This window comes from Lissotriton helveticus, chromosome 2_1 (genome assembly GCF_964261635.1).
Source record: "Lissotriton helveticus chromosome 2_1, aLisHel1.1, whole genome shotgun sequence".
NCBI lineage: Eukaryota > Metazoa > Chordata > Amphibia > Caudata > Salamandridae > Lissotriton > Lissotriton helveticus.
Window position 1 is genome coordinate 995,986,026 of NC_136059.1, and position 18,428 is coordinate 996,004,453.

General features: G+C 41.9%; 1 protein-coding gene across 1 annotated transcript in view; it reads right to left on the reverse strand.

Annotated features, from left to right (window-relative positions):
* Positions 1-18,428, reverse strand: part of CEMIP2 (cell migration inducing hyaluronidase 2) — a 360,647-nt gene that overhangs the window by 223,954 nt on the left and 118,265 nt on the right. Inside the window, exons 4-5 of the mRNA XM_078675757.1 lie at positions 17,123-17,684; positions 5,979-6,148 (exon numbers count right to left, since the gene is read on the reverse strand). Coding sequence (XP_078531883.1) covers positions 5,979-6,148; positions 17,123-17,684 — 732 coding nt within the window. The remainder of the gene's footprint in view (positions 1-5,978; positions 6,149-17,122; positions 17,685-18,428) is intronic.

The following is an 18,428-nucleotide window of genomic DNA, read 5'->3' on the forward strand; positions in this document are numbered from 1 at the left end:
TTATGGACTGGAGGGAGGAGGAGAAAGAGGGTGTAACTTTATATTTCTAAAGTCCTTGTTTGTGGATAGGTGAGAGAACGTAGTTTGTGATCAGTTTAGGTATGGTGTTAATCAGTGTATTTGACAGAGCATGATTGAACCAGAATGTTTGTATGTGGATGACTAACGGGAGGATGATGGGTGACCTACATGAGAGAATTATGAGAGTGCTGTTTAGCAACACTTGTACTGGAAACTATCTGTGAAAACTGTTGTTAAGGGTGCAGATATAGATTGATTTTGTGAATTTGGAGTTGGAGGCATTGGCTAATCAATGTTTTAAGATTCACCAACGATAATTCAGACATCCACCTTTTTTCAGGACAAAACACATTTCACAAATACTATGCTTTGATGAAATCATATAAGATATAAAGTCACCCAATATTTAATCAGTTCAAATGGAACAATAGCATACACATTCAAGCTTCAATCCTCATTTATTCATTCAGTAAAAAAAACACAGTAAAAATAAGTTTATTGTTCAGTTAATTAAAACCACATTATAGCAAATAGCAACATTAAAATAAATATCACTTTTTGTGTTGTCTAAAGATAAAACATCATGATATTTACACTTCTTCCTATATAATGTAAACAAAACATTTATTAAATTACCTAATATTAAAAACAATATCTCAAGTGTTACATCAAACAACTATTTTATCAGGCCGCTAGCCTGGTTTTGAATGTTCCTTTTACTAGATTCTGAGGCTAATCAAGGGTCGACTAGGCTGCTCAGGAGCATTTTGATATATCAGTTCCTCAAGAGTATGTGGTCCACTTAGCATAGTCTCCAATAATACATCTTGTAACCATTTAGCCTTGCCACTAGTCTTTATTTGATATTTCCTCATATTTAATTAGGAGTTTAGTCAAACAACAGTTAAGCTTTGGATCTTCCGGATCTAGGCATTTTAATATTGCAGTTGTGCAAGAGCGAACGCCTCTTGTATTGAGTGGCCCCCTTAACAATTTCCGGCAATTTATTCATTCTTCCTACTCAATCAGTCAACTAATCAAGCCGTATTTGTATAGCGCTGCTTATCACCCGAGAGGGTATCCAGGCGCTGAGCTGCAGGTATCCGTTTAAAAGCCAATTTGAGTCCTTTAGTTTAAAAGCCAATTCGAGTCCTTTCCTGAAGCGGGTCAGCAAGGGTGTAGTGCAGAGGTGGGGGGGGGGGGGTTTCCAGGCTTTGGGGGCGAGGTGGGAGGAGTATCCTCCAGAGCAACAGCACTGGATGTGTGGTATCTGAGCGAGGGCAAGTGTGTGGAGCGGAGATCCCTAAGAGGTCGGTGATTCATGTAGGTAGGTCCTTGGTTATGGAGGGCTTTGTAGGCTTGGGTCAGAAGCTTGAAATCACATCTCTTCTGAAGGGGTAGCCAGTAGAGGTCCTTCAGGTGCTGGGTCATGTGGGTCCTCTTGGGCAGGTTGAGGATCCGTTATGGAGGCTGCGTTCTGGATCGTCTGGAGTCTTTGCATGAGTTTGGTGGTGGTGCCTACATAGAGCGTGTTACCGTAGTCCAGTCGACTGGTGATGATGGGGAGTCACTTGAAAACTTTGCAGAGATTGGGGAAGCAGATTGAGGAGATGGTGTTGACCTGACGTTTCATGGAGAGTTCGCTGTCCCGGATGATGCAGAGGTTGCAGGGGTGGCCTATAGGCATTCAGATACACTCTCATATCTGGAATGTTCCCTTTTAACGTAGGTTTCTTACCCTCTTCATTTTGCAGGTCCTTCACATTCAATTGATTCTGTTCCAAACAGATGAAATGCATATGTAACATGTCAAAATTAATCCCATTCCTTTCAATTGAGGAAGAAACTCTTCTGAAAATACTTATAATGTTGAAGTGTTTCTAGCCCTGAACATTGAAAACAGATTTGTAATCATATGATTTGACTGAAAATCTGCTTTAAGTGTAAGGATGGGAAAATGAGTCAAAGGCAGAAGGAGGCAGCTGTTTGTACATTTACCTTCTGAGAAATCAAAAATCTAGTTATCTGGCTGCCTGTAAAACATTAAGGGGCCAATTTAAAAAAGCATTCATGAGTAAGGGAAGAAGTAATCTTTTACATAGTCTTACATGCCTTTGTAACTGGGACCTGAAATGTTCAATTCACTGTTAGTAGAAGATCAAAGAAGGTGCAGTCCCTTCTATTCCTACCAATCATTTATTAATATTCCCATTTTATTCCAATTTTATGACCATATTTGATGTTTTGGGACCAACTGACAAAACGTACTCCAAAATGCTTTTGTGACTATTGCCCATATTGTTTTAACCAATTGTTTTGAAGGAGACTATACTGTAAAATGCATTATGCTGCTACATTTAAGATTGAATCTGTTCACAAAAATGCACTATTGGCTCCAGTCTTTTCAGACGTTTCTATGGAGTGGGTACACGCAACAGAAGTGAAGGAAAGTGGGTTGAGCACAATACTTTGCATGCCTACGGGAAGTTGGGAGTGGCACCTATTCTCCACTTGTAGGAAAGTTCAACAGCCACCTCAGATCCCATTTCAAACTTTCTCCGATAGTTGCCATGCAGCTGAGGTGCTCAGATCCTTGTGTGAAAGTACAGACTGACGTGAATAAGATACCCTCTGATAATGGCACATAGGGACAGATAGGAATTTGCTGTCCAGAATGCATTTGTACGAACCATTACTGTCTTGTCAGTGTTGGGTGCTTTTGATACAGTCTCTTCAAGCATGTGTAATATGCTTTGAAGTAACTACTAATAATGATAATGGATATTCTGTCATGCCAAATATAACCCAGATTAACATTTTCATCATTCCAGATGTAGCAACACAGTGATGGATGGTGAAGAGAGGGAGTTTGTGGAGGGAGCTCGAATATAGGCATAAAAATAATGTTGACCTGAAGTTTTCTTGCCTCGTATTGCTAAGTCCTAAACCACATTCTCCATTGATTGAGGCCACATAGTGAATAAAGGGAATCTACAAATGCCGCTAAAGGTTACGTCGACATATGTAATACATCAAACCTCATTCACTTTTTTCAATTTCTAAGAAACGTATGTTTAGAAGTCTGGGTCATTACTTCTCCCCATAAAACCAGAAAGGTATGCTAACTGTAACAAACTGCCAGGGCACCATAAATGAAACCCAAACACTTTTCTGAGGAATGAAGGCATACACGATTTCAGAAGAACAATGTCGTCATCAGCAAGGCTCACGCTTATGTACCCTCAACGGTCTAATAAAAGACCACATTCCCCTTAAAATTCACACCCATTATATTGTAGCATTTTCTGAACCCTTCAACCACGGCCCATTAACCGCCTTTTTCTTTTTTCAGTTCACAAACATATGCATGCAGTTATACCAGAGATTTACATTACCAGCCCGAGATCACATTACATTGTGGAACAAACTACACCAACCCAACAAAGTTACCGCAAGCTAAAATGAAAATAATACTGAAACAGAAAGTGCCAGCAAACTATATTTAAAAACGTAATCTTTGAAATGGATAGCAGTTAGGATTTTGTTACCACTGTTAAATACATCTGGCTAAAGCAAAAAATAAAACACTGCCTCACAGTAGGACTGCTGTAATGCCCTTTTAATATATTGTTTAAAACAGTTACCTATATCATGAATGTAGCAAAATGAAGAATGCTCAAAAATGCCCCTGCACGTGTGAGCAAAAGCAAGATATTTGCGACTTCAAACACGTTAAAGTGCAGCTATTGCACAAACATGCAGAATGCAAGCCATTCTTTGTAGTGAGGTGGATCTGTGAGACAACTTTTTTCCACATACTAAGGGCCTACTTGTGATTAGTACAGGATATGCATGGTCACGGTGCTTAAACAGACTTTTTAAAGTGCTCATGACAAATATTTTTTTTCTGACAAAAGCGTCCAAGAAGCCTGGGGGTCCAGAAAAAAAATTAAAAGAGCCAAATTTAAGAAGAGAAAACGTTCTATTGCCTATGACTCCTTCACGCGTGTTTCCTTATTTGAACTGGCAGCCTTCCATCACTCCTTGGGGCGCCTCAAGGTTGTTTTCAAAATTAAGGTAATTTGACTGTTAAACATTATTTCAAGATCCGTATTGCAACAGGTAAAGTAGACGATGACAAGATGTACCACGGTATCACAAAGTTAAGTTAATACTTGTCAGCTTTTTCATCTTTCAAAACAATGCACATTTTGTATTTACAGTAATATACTACTGGCAACCATCTTTTTTGCCATTTTTTAATCATTTTGTGATTTGGGCCCTCTATGAAGAAACCTCAGCAAAGCCAATAAATCTAGCAATAGCTTTCCCAAAAGTTTGTTTGTTTTGTCACTTCTTTTGTAAACCTCTGTTGTTGGGGGAGATGCAGGTCCTCCTCAAAATATAAAATAATTGCCCAAAAGCAAAATTATTTATTTACTCAAAAAGCACATATAGCCAGTGTAGCCTCTAGCAAAAAAAAACGACTTGGTGTGTTCTTTGTTTTCACAGAATTCCACCACTCACAGTAAAGTTAACCAATGGCTGAAGTGGCCTGACCAATTGCCCCATGCTGGATGCTACTATGGACAGAAACAAAATATGAATAATACAACTACAGACAAACGAATTAAGAGTGCCCCTTCAAGTAAGTATATAATGTACATAGTTTTAGTTAACTAAAATGGCTTGGCTGGAGCTAAACCTAAAATGCTTATTTTGGCTGCAAAGCTATCACATTTAAGGCAGCACAAATTATGGCTTGAGTGAAGAAATTTGCATTTACAATCAGACTATGCACATGCAGATGACTGAATATAAACTATTCAGGATCTAAAGAAAGTGTGTGCATGCTAGTCAATCAAAACATGCATAGTAAGTGTATTACACAAACACTGTCTCATTTAAAAGAATGTAAACAATAATTAGCTTCTTGGTCATGGATTGGTGCGGAGGCGACCAACGGCCATAACACTGCACACGCAAACTCCCTTTAGTTGTATGTTGTGAACTGGACAGGTGCTACGTGGGACTGAACCACTACATGCCCACTGTTTCAACCTTCCACAACCTCACCCTGCCTGATTTGCTACTCTAACTTCTGTTCTAGAAATTCCGGCTCTAGCGAAATGTCAGAGTTCTGGATAGCCAATTAAATATTTGTGTCGACATGACTACAATCGATAAGGTGGTGACAACTACTGACCACAGAAGCGGTCTAGACTTTCGCATCCCTTGGTATGCAACAATTTGAAACAAGCGCTCGCCATTGGGGGAAGGTAGCGCTGTTTATATTTGCATCGCACTTTCACTTTAAGTGAAAGCAAAAGCGCGATGCAAAATTAAACACGCAGCTCCCGGTCTCCCTTTGGGAGGCCCATCAGGACTGTATCTCAGAAGGAAGTGCTCTGCAGAGTACTCGAACAGCTGCTGTGTAACCAAGGCTGCTTTATATAACACGCCTCTGAGACAATAAACTGCTTTATGACAGCCGTGAAGCAGGAGACCTAGTCCGGAGGGGCCATCCCAAAAGGAGAAAGGGCAGCTCCAACAAAGCCTAGTTTTCAATGGCAGGCCACCGTTTACCATAAATGGTGACATCGGCCAATGAAAATGAGGGTCGGGGCTTCAAGTTCCCTTTTGAAACATCCTCTATCACAAAAGCCCTTGCAGAGCGAGCAGCGCGCATGCGCTGTAACGCAGGTCTGCGAGACCTAACAACTAGTCAGTGCTGAAGGAGAGGGGGGAAGGAGAGAGTAGGACAGGAAGTGGAGAAAAAAAATTGTTAATTTGATTGGTTTAACATAGGACGATCAGGATCCAGGAATCCCAAATCAATAGGATATAAATCATAGAGACCAGTGATACGTCTTTAAAACACTGCACAAAGCAATCGCGATTTGAAGAGGACAATAGCAAGGAAGAGGTTGCAGGAAATGCAGTGGCTGTACACTTACCATCATTCCATTCACTGTAAGCCATGACTGTAAACTTCACACCGTCCACTGTGGAAAACTCTTTCTCAGCATACGCCTTCCCCCCAGTGCTGTGATTTTCATAGTTTTTGCTCGATTCACTGTAGGAGGAATTTCCACCACCAATCACCCCGACAAAAGCCCAAGCCTGTCTAGGGAAAGTGAGAGAGATACCAAGAGACAGCATATTTAATAAGGTGATTAATATTTCATTTATAAAATAAACACAAAATGTCACAATACATCACGAGCTCTCACCAGATACAAACTGATCAAAATAACATGTATTGTTAACCATAACCACTAAACGAGGACAGCAATTATAGTAGCACATTAATTGGCAGCTAGAGGAGTCCGAAAAAAATAGTGATGGTTCACGTTTACCTGGCAAAGAAGCCGTTATCATAATTTATACAAAGCAGCACCGGTCCCTTCTATTGTAGACTAGACTAGATTTCCAGCATTTTTTACCTTGCACCCTTCTGTGGCATGTAAATATAAAAGCGTTGATGAATTTGCGTTGCACGTTCTAGATTATGAGCAAATAGTTTAATGGCCACAGGGGCATTGTAGGATTATTTAAATCCCAGCAAAGTCCATGATAAGCAGAATGGCACACTTTTTCCTACAAAGCATGGTGTACAAAGTGCAATTGGCCCTAATACTCGCAAACAACATTTTTCCGCTCATCTGCTTTCCTAAGCAGTAAAAAAACATTCATAAGTGGGATGTAGTGAGCAACTCACAGCCGTGAGTTCTGCTGTTACTACATACACTGCACTAGTGACACTACCCCCTTCCCAAAAACGAACTACTTAGCTTTTTCCAGAATATCCAGCAGAAGCCTCTTGTTTGGTCACAAAATGAGATGCACTTGGGGTCAAATAAATCAATACAATTGACCCTTTGTGACTGTGTCCTTTTCCAATTTAATCTAAAAATTAGAGGTATTTAAGATTATGGTTTAAATTAATAGAGACGTAACAGTAAAGGTACAGGAGCAGAAAATGAGGTAGGTTCAGTTTAATTTTTGAGTACACTTTAATTCATTTTTCAGGGTGTGCACAGCAAACTGGTGTTACTTGGTTTTGTGAAAGGATTGTGTTTCAAGGGCTATAAGGCTTCTAAGAACTACACTGATTTACTAGGCCAATGATTCTTAAACTGGGATCAGTGGACCCCTGAGGATCCACAATGTCTACTCAGGGGGTCTGCAAACCAATAAGAATAGCAGATTACATAATTATTTGTGCAATAAAAAACAACATTGAAAATCTTAAAATACCTTTTGTAAAGGACTTTAACATTGGAAGGTAAAAATTAAACTGGTATCTGCAGGAAATTCACTTCATCTTCGAGGTCATGCTGGATTCTTTGTCTTTGGCTGAACCTTATATTTTTGCTCGCGTTAGGACTCTGTGCACTTTACTCCTGCTAACCAGTAGTAAAGTACATATGCTTCCCCTATAAATAGGACTGACCTGGCATATTCCGACCCAGCGTATTTAGCTTGCTTATAAGTCCCTAGTATCTGATACGTCTGCCTAGTGCCTGGAAATTAAATGCCATGAATTGACTGAAGCATCCACTACAGTGGCAGTGCAAACATGGCTTCAGGCCTACCACAGTAGCCTGACTGGAGCAGTGTAAAAACTGCAATTCAGCAAATCAAAATAAACCCTTCTAAAATCATCGCCATTTAAAAAATTAATACCAGACCCCTGTGTAGGTCTTATATCCCATGAGGCAAGGTACAAGGTCTTTAAAAGTAGAACATGCAGAAATGCAATGTTAACATGTCCTTACATTAATTAGCACCCAAAATCTATTTTAACTTTGGCAGGCCTAGATGTCCAGTATAGAACACAAAAGTAGAGATTAAAATACTAAGACTGTATCTACGGAAGAGGACCAGATAGAAAAATAATTAAACTATTTGTAACAATTATTAACAATCCAATTCAATGATGTAGCTGAACATTTAAAAATAATAAAGAAAAGTAACTTTTAGAAAGGTACCCGGATGTTAATGGAGGCTAATTTACATTGGTTCTCCATCTTATCCCAGCCAGTAATTAGCCTTGAATAGGTGTGACATGCCTCCCGGGAGCAAATAATAGGCTTACCTGAATGGGCAGTGTTGACTCCTCTGAACCCAAAAGAATATGCAGGGTTGGGGCTATTGTTAAACTTGAAACAGTAAATGTTCCTGATGAGGAACAATACATCCAGTTTTCCAAGACAATTGCCAAAATATCACGCGCCAGAGTGTAAGGGAAGTAGGTCACAGTGATTACAGTGTTATGGGTACTAGACAAGCCCCTTCTTTCTGCACTGATTTACAGCAGTGGTCATGTGACATTGACAGTGATGGAATTCGTTCAAAACAATTGTATGAAATGTGCAAAATGAGCTTTTTTTAAGTCACAGCCTACCACACAGTGCACCTGTCTGCGTTTGCTAAAGACATATTGGGGTCTTTCAGAAAGTTGACCTCCACCCATTGCTTGCTAATGGTTTTGTGGTTTATAAGTCACATTTACGTGCTTTCCATTTGCTGACTTTATTTGCTTTAGGCTGCCCAGGTTCAGTTCGCCCCTCCCATTTCCTAAATTCGTATTAACAGTATTATTCCACAAACTTGTTTTCTGTAAATAGGTCTTTAAATCTTGTCGCTTTTGCTGGGCATTCAAAGACCAAGGTCAAATGCCAGACACTGTCTAATTCTTCCGCATCCTCCCTTTCTGTAAGCAGGACAGTAAATCTTGTTCTTATCTCGTTACATTTGCTGTGCATTCTAAGACTGGGGTCAAGTGTTGGATGCCGTCTTCAGAGGGTGCTTGTTGACTTTTCTTTCTCTGACTTCAAAGAGAGAGGATTTATTTGACAATCTTGCTGGATACTGAGGGTAAGTAGGAAAGAGTTTTTTCTAGCACACAACATTTAACTTTTAACTGAACTGTGTAAGCATTTCACAATACATCAGAATTAGGAACACTAACGAAGCAAATGTTTTGATATGTCTTTAGTGTGTTGGAAACAAATACTTTAATATTATCAAAACAAATGATTACACTGAGGTGATGGAAGTTCCTCACATTTTTGTCTGTGCACTGCATAGTTTTATTAGTAAACACTTATGTCCGTGCAAATGTAATGGTCATTTCATTGAAAACGTGTTGTTTGCAATGGCAGTGTGCTACCACACCATGCACACTTCACTCTACGCCACTACACTCTGCAATGTAACACTGCATTCTACTCCACTCTGCACCACTGCACTCTACTCGACTCTGCACCACTGCACTTGACCCCACTGCACTTTACTTTGCACCACTCCACTTTACACCACTCCACTGCATTCTGTACCACTCCCCTCTACACCACTGCACTTTTCGCCATTGCCCCTTATACCACTCCAGTCTAGGCCACACCAATCTAATCTGCACAACTCCAGTCTACACCACGGTAGTCTACTCCACTGCACTCTATGCCAATACATCCTACGCCAATGCACTTTACTCTTTACCACTCAACTCTATGCCCCAGGGCTCTACACCAATCCATTGTACGCTACTCTGCACCCCTGCAATGTATCCCACTGCACTCTATGCACTCTATGCAACTGCACTCTACCCTACTCCACTCCACTCCACGCCACGCCACTTCAGTCTACTATGTAGCAATCTACTCTACACCAATCTACTCCACTCTGTGCCACTCCATTCTATGCCACTGCATTCTACGCCACTCTACTCTTAACCACTGCACTCTACACAACTACACTCTATGCCACTGTGCTATACTCTGCATCACGGTACTCTTCCAGTGCTCTCTATGCCACTCTATACCACTGCACTCTGCCACTCTACTCTGCAACACTACACTCTCCGCCACTCAACTCTACGCCATTAAACTCTACACTACTCCACTCTATGGAACTACACTCTATGCCACTGTACTCTAAGGCACTTTACTCTGCACCATTCTGTGCGACTCTACTCTGCACCACTCTACACCACTGCACTCTGTGCCACTCAACTACTATGCACCACTGCCCTTTGCATCACTGAACTCGATGCCACTCCATTGCACTCTACGCCACACCACTCAGCAACACTCCACTCTATGTACCACTCTAATCTATGCCACTGCATTCTACTACGCTGCATTATAAACCGCTAAATTCAATGTAGAGGGGAGAGGAGTTGGCCTAACGGCTAGGGCGGTCAACCTCGAATCTGGGGAACCGGGTTCGAGTCTCAGCAATGACGCTGAATATCCTGTGATTCTGGGCAAATCACTTAATCTCCCATTGCCCAACAAAATGAATGTGTCCTCATGTAACACAACTGGTGCTATGTAAAGCGCTCTGATATCCGATGCCGGGTTAAGTTTGCGAAATATAAAACACTGTAAAAAAAATAAATTAGAAAAAAAAATTTAACTGCAATCAATGCCTCTGCACTCTACGCCACTATTCTATGCAACACTCTACGCCAGTGGAGTCTAAAACCAGTCCAGTCTACTCTATACCACTCCACTGTACACCACTCTATGCGACTCAACAATATATGCCATTCCAATAAACTACACTCTGCCAGTCCACTCTACAACACTCTACTCCACTCTTCGCCATTCCATTCTACGACACCACACCACTCTCCTCTATGCAACCAACTTTTAGCCATGATGAACAGCAGCCACGCTGGTGTACAGCATGGCTAAAACACATTGGTGAGGCCCATTGGCTTTTCCAATGCTTGTTTAGACTACAGTGTCCTGCTTGAGTATCAAATACTGCTCGACAGGTCTGCTGGGTTCACATAACACTTGGGGCACACCTGAAAGGGGATAGAACAGAATGCCAAGACAATTCATGAGGAGCCATTGTCTGGTTGATAAAGGACTCTGCTTCTATGCTAACAGACTTTTGTCTGTAGGTTTGCTATGGGTACAGTGACTGCCTCAAACTGTATTTTTTTTTATTATTATTTATTTATTTATTTATTTAGAAGTTTTCTATAGTGCTAACAAGACCCAAAGGTAGCAGAGCGCTTTACAGTAAAGGGAATGAAAAAGTGAACAACAAGACATGTAACAAGTAAAAGCGATCAACGAAAGACAATTTGGAAGGAGGAAAAGTTCGGACAGCAGGACTTCTTGGTAATAGGATACGGAGATACCACATAGTTCTGGGGATGCTTGCTGATCCTAGTTACCCACAACCTAGGGAACGGATAAGGAACAAGGATTTGAGTTGGCTCTTGAATTCCGCATAAGACGGTATGGTTCTGATGTGCGGGGGGATGAGTTCCATATTTTGGGGGCATTTCCTGTGAAGGAGCAGTCCGCAGTTCTCCTCTTTCTGGTTTTTGGTAGGATGAGCAGCAGGGAGTTAGAGCTTCTCAAATGTCTAACTTGGCCCGCCTTTTTGAGCTTGTTAGCCAAGTATTCTGGTTTTCCGGTATGGAGGGCCTTGTGGGTTAGGCAGGCCGTTCTGAAAGTACTACGTATTTCCACAGGGAGCCATTCGAGTTCCTTGAGTGCTGGGGAGATGTGGTCAGATTTTTTGCAGCCTGTGATCATTCTCGCTGCCGCATGAAGTGTTGTTTTTAGTGGGGCCAGGTGCGATTTGGGGATGCCTGTTAGGATTGAGTTCCCATAGTCCAGTCTTGATAGAACTAGAGATTGTGTGGCTAGTTTGAGGTCCTTGTTGGGAAATTAAGGTTTGATTTTGTTCAGAAGTCTGAGGTTAAAGAATGCACTTTTTGACGAGTTCTTAATGTGGTTTGTCAAGGTTAGTTTGGGGTCTAGGGTGAAACCCAGAGATTTTACGGAGTCAGCTAGCGTGAGATTGCCTTTAAGAGCATCGATCGACTTCAGCCACTCGGTGATTTGAGGGTTGTCTTCTTTGTTAGAGATTTATTTATTTATTTATTTATTTATTTATTTTTTAGATTTATACAGCGCGTACAATTGCCCGTAGGCGTCTCGGCGCTAGAAACTTTGAATGTATTCCCGAGGTTAGGCCGGTAACTATTCTTGATCAAACAGCCAGGTCTTTATCTTTCTGCGGAAATGCATCAGGGATGGGCTGTCTTTGATGGAAGCTGGCAGGGAATTCCATAATCTGGGAGCTGCCACAAGGAAGCGTCTATCGCCCCAGTTAACTGTTTTTGTTCGTGGTATTTGTAGGATTTTAAAGTTGTTAGATCGGAGCGATCTTATGGAGGACTGGTATCTGAGTTGGGATTTCAGGAAATGTGGGCCACAGTTGTGGAATGCTTTATAGAGTATGCACAGTGCTTTAAACTTGATCCTGTTTCGAATCTTGAGCCAATGCAGGTCCCTTATAGTCTCAGAGATTGGTGAGAACTTTGGGATTCCAGACAGGAGACGGGCTGCAGCATTCTGGATGGTCTGCATTTTGTTGGTCACTCTTGCTTGGGCGTTGATGAGTAAGCCGTTACAGTAGTCAAGAGATGACAACACGAGGGCGCTTACCAGCGTCTTACCTGCTGAGGTTGGTAGAAACGGCATGATTTTCTTGATCAGCCTGAGTTTATGATGGGCTGTTGCAGCTATTTTATTTGAGTGGGCCATGAAATTTAATTTATCGTCAAAAATCACCCCCAGATTTCTGACGGTGATGGCTGGTGTAGGTGGTGTTCCGTGTGTAGGGGGCCACCAGGTGTTTGACCATCCAGGGGAGAGATGTCCAAATATGATGACCTCCGTTTTTTCAGCATTTAACTTTAGGCAGTTAGAGGCCATCCACTCACCGATCGCCCGCATGCCCTCTTGGAAGTTTTCGGCTACCTTGTCTCCATTCCCGTTGATGGCCAACACAAGCTGGGTGTCATCCGCGTATGAGGTAAGGCTCATCCCATAGGCCTTGATGACAGAGGCCAGGTCCGACACGTAGATATTGAATAGTGTAGGACTGAGGGATGAGCCTTGAGGAACCCCACACGGTAGTGACAGCTTGTGCGATTGGAAGGGCCCCAGTGTGACCACCTGTGATCTACCGGCCAGGAAGGAGGAAAGCAGATTTCTAGCCATGTGGCGGATGCCCAGGTTTTCGGCACGGTCGACCAAGATCTTGTGGTTGACCGTGTCGAAGGCTGCCGACAGATCGAGCAATACGAGTATTGCTGTACCTCCTTGGTCCCGTATCACTCTTATGTCCTCTGTAGCTTTTATTAAGGCAGTTTCGGTTCCATGGGACTTGCGGAAACCAAATTGAGTGTTGTCCAGTAGTTGATGTTTTTCTATGAACTCCGAGAGTTGTAAGTTCATAGCCTTTTCCACTACCTTGGCTAAAAAGGGAAGACTGGCTATGGGGCGGTAGTTTTTTGGTTGGTCCTTGTCCAGATTAGCTTTCTTAAGTAAGGGTTTGACCAAGGTGTTTTTAAGGGAGTCTGGGTATATCCCAGTTCTGAACATTGTGTTGCAGATTGATACAATGTCAGGGGAGAGATAGTCCATGATCGGACGAATGACTTTTAGAGGACAGGGATCTAATGCTGAGCCTGATTTAATTGTGGCTGTTATTTCCTTGATTTGTGTTTCTCCAAGGTCCGAGAACTGAGATAGTTCGATATTATTGATCCCGTTGTTAGATGTGGGGGAGCTGATTACTGTTTTTGTGGAGAATGCTTGATATATATCATTCACCTTTGTAAAAAAGAAATCAGCCAGAGAATCACAAAAGACTTGGGATTGTGGAGGATTCAGGTCCGGTGCGTTTCCCGTTAAGACCTTAGTTATCTCAAAAAATATTTTATTCGAGTTTTTAGCAGAATTGATTTGTTCAGTGAAATAGGATTTTTTTTTCTCGACAATAAGGACTTTGTATTGTCCGAGTGCTTCCTTATAACTGGTCTTGCTTTCAGCGCTGTAGGATCTGCGCCAGTGTCTCTCCCTGTTTCTACAGAATTGCCTCTTAATACGGAGCTCCTCTGTAAACCATGGGGCTGATGGCGTTGCTCTATTTCTAGAGAGTTTTTAGTTGTGGCTAAGGAGTGGGTGGCGGTACCTATCCACTCCTGAAATTGTCGGGTGGCCAAGTTTGGATCAAATGTTGAATCAGGACGGGTTTTTTCAAGCAAGGTCGTTAGCTCAGCGTGATCGATGTCCTTCCAAACTTTAATGGTTTGTGGTTTCAGTACAGAGTGGGGTCTGAGTCTATTTAATGTGACTGATATTTTTATTAAAATGGCGAAGTGGTCGGTCCATGGCATTGGTAAGGTATCTATTATATTCACGCCTTGCATATTAGTAAAGATGCCATCTAACGTGTGACCGGCTATATGGGTGATGAGATGAGAAGTGTTTCGGTCTTGTCGGGATTGAGTTTCAGGTGATTCTTTGTCAGCCAAATTTTTTAGTGTTTATTTGAGTGTTAGATGTGGGAGGACCCGGGGATTAACACCTTTGGTGGCTACCGGCCGTCATGAGCACACGCCCACCTTGATTTATGACGGCCGGGAGCAGTCATGAGCACCTCGGCACCACGCCCACCCCTAGCCCCACCCGAACTGCGGCAAAATTAACACTGCAGCGAAGGGGTCAACACAGTTCACTCCATATACACACTGCCAGCCCTCAGTGCTCAAGTTGAGTGTGGCGGAAGACTCTTAAAACTGCCCACAATGGGTAAGGTTGGCCCAGCAAACCTTTACCCCATTGGTGGGGGCATGCCCGGTAGTCCTTCCCAACCACTAGCTAATGCCAGGCATGAACGTGGTACCTCTAGGCACTCACTTCAGAACACTTTCTGGACCTGCAGAAGATCAGAAGAGGACTAGACCTGCAACCAATGACCTGAGAGGAGGCCTGACGGATTTGGACCCAGGACAAGGGGAAAGGATGTGGCATAACTGCTTTGGAGCTGGTGAGCCAGGTTCGAGTGTCGACACAGCATCATGTGATTCTGATCAAATCACCTAATCTCCCTGTGCCTAACAAAAATCTGAATGTATACTTGTGTAATTTAACTGGTGCTCATGTAAAGTACTTCAATACCTTTGGGTCAATTTTGCTCTACATAAAAATGCAAACATAAATAAATAATTGCTGACCTCTGTTCAAGCTACATGGATACAACAAGCTACAAGAGGCCTTTCCCTGGAAGCACCGAGCTGATCAGTGGCAACTGGACCTGGACTGGAACCTGCTGTTGGCCTCTGCATGACACCCTGCGATTCTCCAAGTGCCTTCGCTGAAGTCTTGGGTGGCTTTAAAAGAATACTCCTGTTGTGGAGTGGGACTTAAAAGGACTTAGCCAGAAGGTAAAATCTTTCACCAAGATGATGGTGGGTGTATCTGACCTGCATTCCATCGCGGTTAGCCTCAAACTGCACCCAAGTCCTGGTTTATTGTTAGCATTATCGTTCATTGGCTCTTTGTGCTTCTTGACAACATTTCCTTTAGATCTTTGAAAATCCATGTCTCCAATTTCTCTTGAGGAATGTAGGTCGCTTTGGTGTCACTTTGTTTATTATATTTTACTCTATATTTCTAATTTAGTTTGGGATTTTTATTGTTTTGAATTTTGACTTCATTACTGCTTTGCTACTACATAAATACTTTACACATTGCCCTAAGGTAAGCCCGTCTGCTCTGTGCCATAGCTGTGAGAGTATTAAGCTCAGATTAATTTAGTGACTTTGAGGGTTCACCTAACCAGGGTTGATTATTCACCGAGGTGGGTGGTCACTCACCCCAAATTAATAATCCAATTTCACACAGTATCTTAGCTATGTTTGTTGGACCAGTTCAAGTAAAACAAATTAATTCTAGTATGGACAATTGTTGTCCTAATTGAAGCAACAAATTACCTACATTTTCTTTCTTTAGGAAGATGGCAGATTTCCTCCATTTCACAGGCAAACTACCCTAAATATTTCTCTTGGCCATAATGTAAAGTCACAATGATTGTTTAAAGGCTGACGTACACGTTTTATGTTACTAAGAAACGTTCACACTTTCTCAAATAACTTAACACTTAATTTATAAGCTTACATCTGACACACGTTTCTTTCTCATGATCGTCACAATTTGTCAGGATTATTACCAAAATGAGCACCTAGTCAAGAGTACTATACAAGGCTGCGCGCATGCCAGCACCTGATTGCTTTCTGGCAGGCCTCAACTGCAAGCTATCCACCAGAACCCTGAATAGGCACTGGTGATAAAGCCTCCTCAATGGAACAGATTGGTCTTTTTCTGAGTTTTTCACTCAGTCTTTATTTTTTAATTAGAAAGGTTGCAATGTATTTTTAAAAAACATTATACTGTTTTGTAGTTTTGAATGTGCTTTGTGGGTTGATAATTGGCAAAGTATATGGGGTGTGACTTGACCGACAGACCACATCGCTCCCCAGGTTCCTAAAGGACCTCGAGACCTGGCTCTTCGGCGGAACTTAGTGACCCTCCAGGATTCGCGGACCACCCGCCCCTCACCCCCCATCCCTAAGCACCTAGAGACCCGTTCCCAGGTGAGTAGCTTGCGCTTTACAAACCCATGATCGATTGATTGAATATACCCTGCTTATTTTCATTTCAATCTACCTATATTTAGCAGACCAATAGCGTTTATGGTCGTCCTTCAGCTGTACTGGTAGCCCAGAAATTCTACATGTTCAAAACTAAATATATTGGTTGGCTGTAATACCGGACACAGCAGGGAAGCCATGTAGTCTATCTGGACATTCACTACCAACAAAAAGTTGAATATATTTTACAAGGTATTGTAAAATAAATGTCTGCTGTTTACTGGTGGGTAAGAAGTAGATCGCTAAGTGTGAAAAGTACTTCAGGAGATTTTTATGAAATGTCTAGCACACATCATTGAAATGTAGCACTACAGAATAGATAGCCAAATCGAAAATGACTCTCAGTTTTCAATTCTGACAGGGCTGACTCAGCCTTTCATACTTCTAAAGTCAATTCAGCATCATTTACAGCCCCATTTATTGGCAAATATACAGTAGTAATAGCAACATAAAATTAAATTGTATTTATTGACCTCTAAGGTGCTTGTATGGATGAACATCTTCACAATCATTAGGCAAGGAATGTTTGTGCGACTTTAAGAATATTTAAATTCTGTTTCTTACCTGTATTTCAGATCTTTGACAATTTTACTGCCCAAAAGATTCTGGATGATCTGTTTGGTGTCATCATGTAAATTTTTAGCAGCCGAATCACCAACTGCAATCGCTACAATCCGACCGGCTTCTTGGACTTTTAGGAAATCATGCAGTCGCTTGCTTTCATCTAGATACTCATGAGTATCGAACCTCTCCCATGCCAGCAGTTGGGCTGTATCTTGGTCAAAAACTCTTACATTTAGACCCCTTGAAAATGTCTTCTCAAAGTTATAGGATCCAGAGGCCAAGCCTGAGGAGTGAAGAGTCTTGGCCAGTAGGGTCCATGAGAGCTTGCTAGCCCCGTGCAGTTCCAGTGTCCCGCCAGCAGCCACACCAAGATACTTCTTGCCCAACAACGGGGCATCCTCCCCTTCATCCGATCGACCATATAAAGAGATAGTGGCCCTAGACTTATAAGGGCATTTTTCAGCTCCAATATGAAGCGCTCCCCCGTCCTTTATCAAGATAAAGCGAGTCCTTAAAGTGATATTTAAGGATCCCTCTGCATCGTCTGCAAACACCAGTAGCCCTGAAGAAGAAAACGTAATTAATTACTTCACTTCAAAAACTCACATAATCTGAAGACCCAGGCAAAACACTCAGAAGATCTGACATTGGGTACGGTGAGGTGAAGCATCTGATGGTATTGAGGTCTAAAACTGATTTAATATGAGACACATTGAAGGTAATTACAAACCAACATAAAAATAAAAGTAGAAGTATAAAGATAGGAGTATGAATTCATTCCAACTTGAAAAAGACAAACATAGATCTTAAACCGAGTCTAGAGAACATTCACTATATTTAGTGTTGAAGAATGCTTGATAGCCTTTTAATAAATTCAGTTCTCGATCAATGACAACAGGCATAAAACAAGCATTAGAAATGCAATCTGGCTCGGATTTATTTGAGTTTGAGCTAATGGCATTGTAAATGGTAATGTATTTTTGCTAAGTGTTATGGAGTGTGTTAATGTGGTGGTGGTGGTAGTGGTAGTACTGGTGGTGGTGGTACTGGTAGTACTGGCGGTGGTGTTAGTACTGTTGGTGGTGGTAGTGGTAGTACTGGTGGCTCTAGTAGTGGTAGTACTGGTGGCTGTAGTAGTGGTAGTACTAGTGGTGGTAGTACTGATAGTGGTAGTACTGGTGATGGTGGTGGTACTGGTAGTGGTAGTACTGGTGGTGGTGGTACTGGTACTGGTAGTGGTAGTACTGGTGGTGGTGGTACTGGTAGTACTGGTGGTGGTAGTGGTAGTAGTGGTAGTACTGGAGGT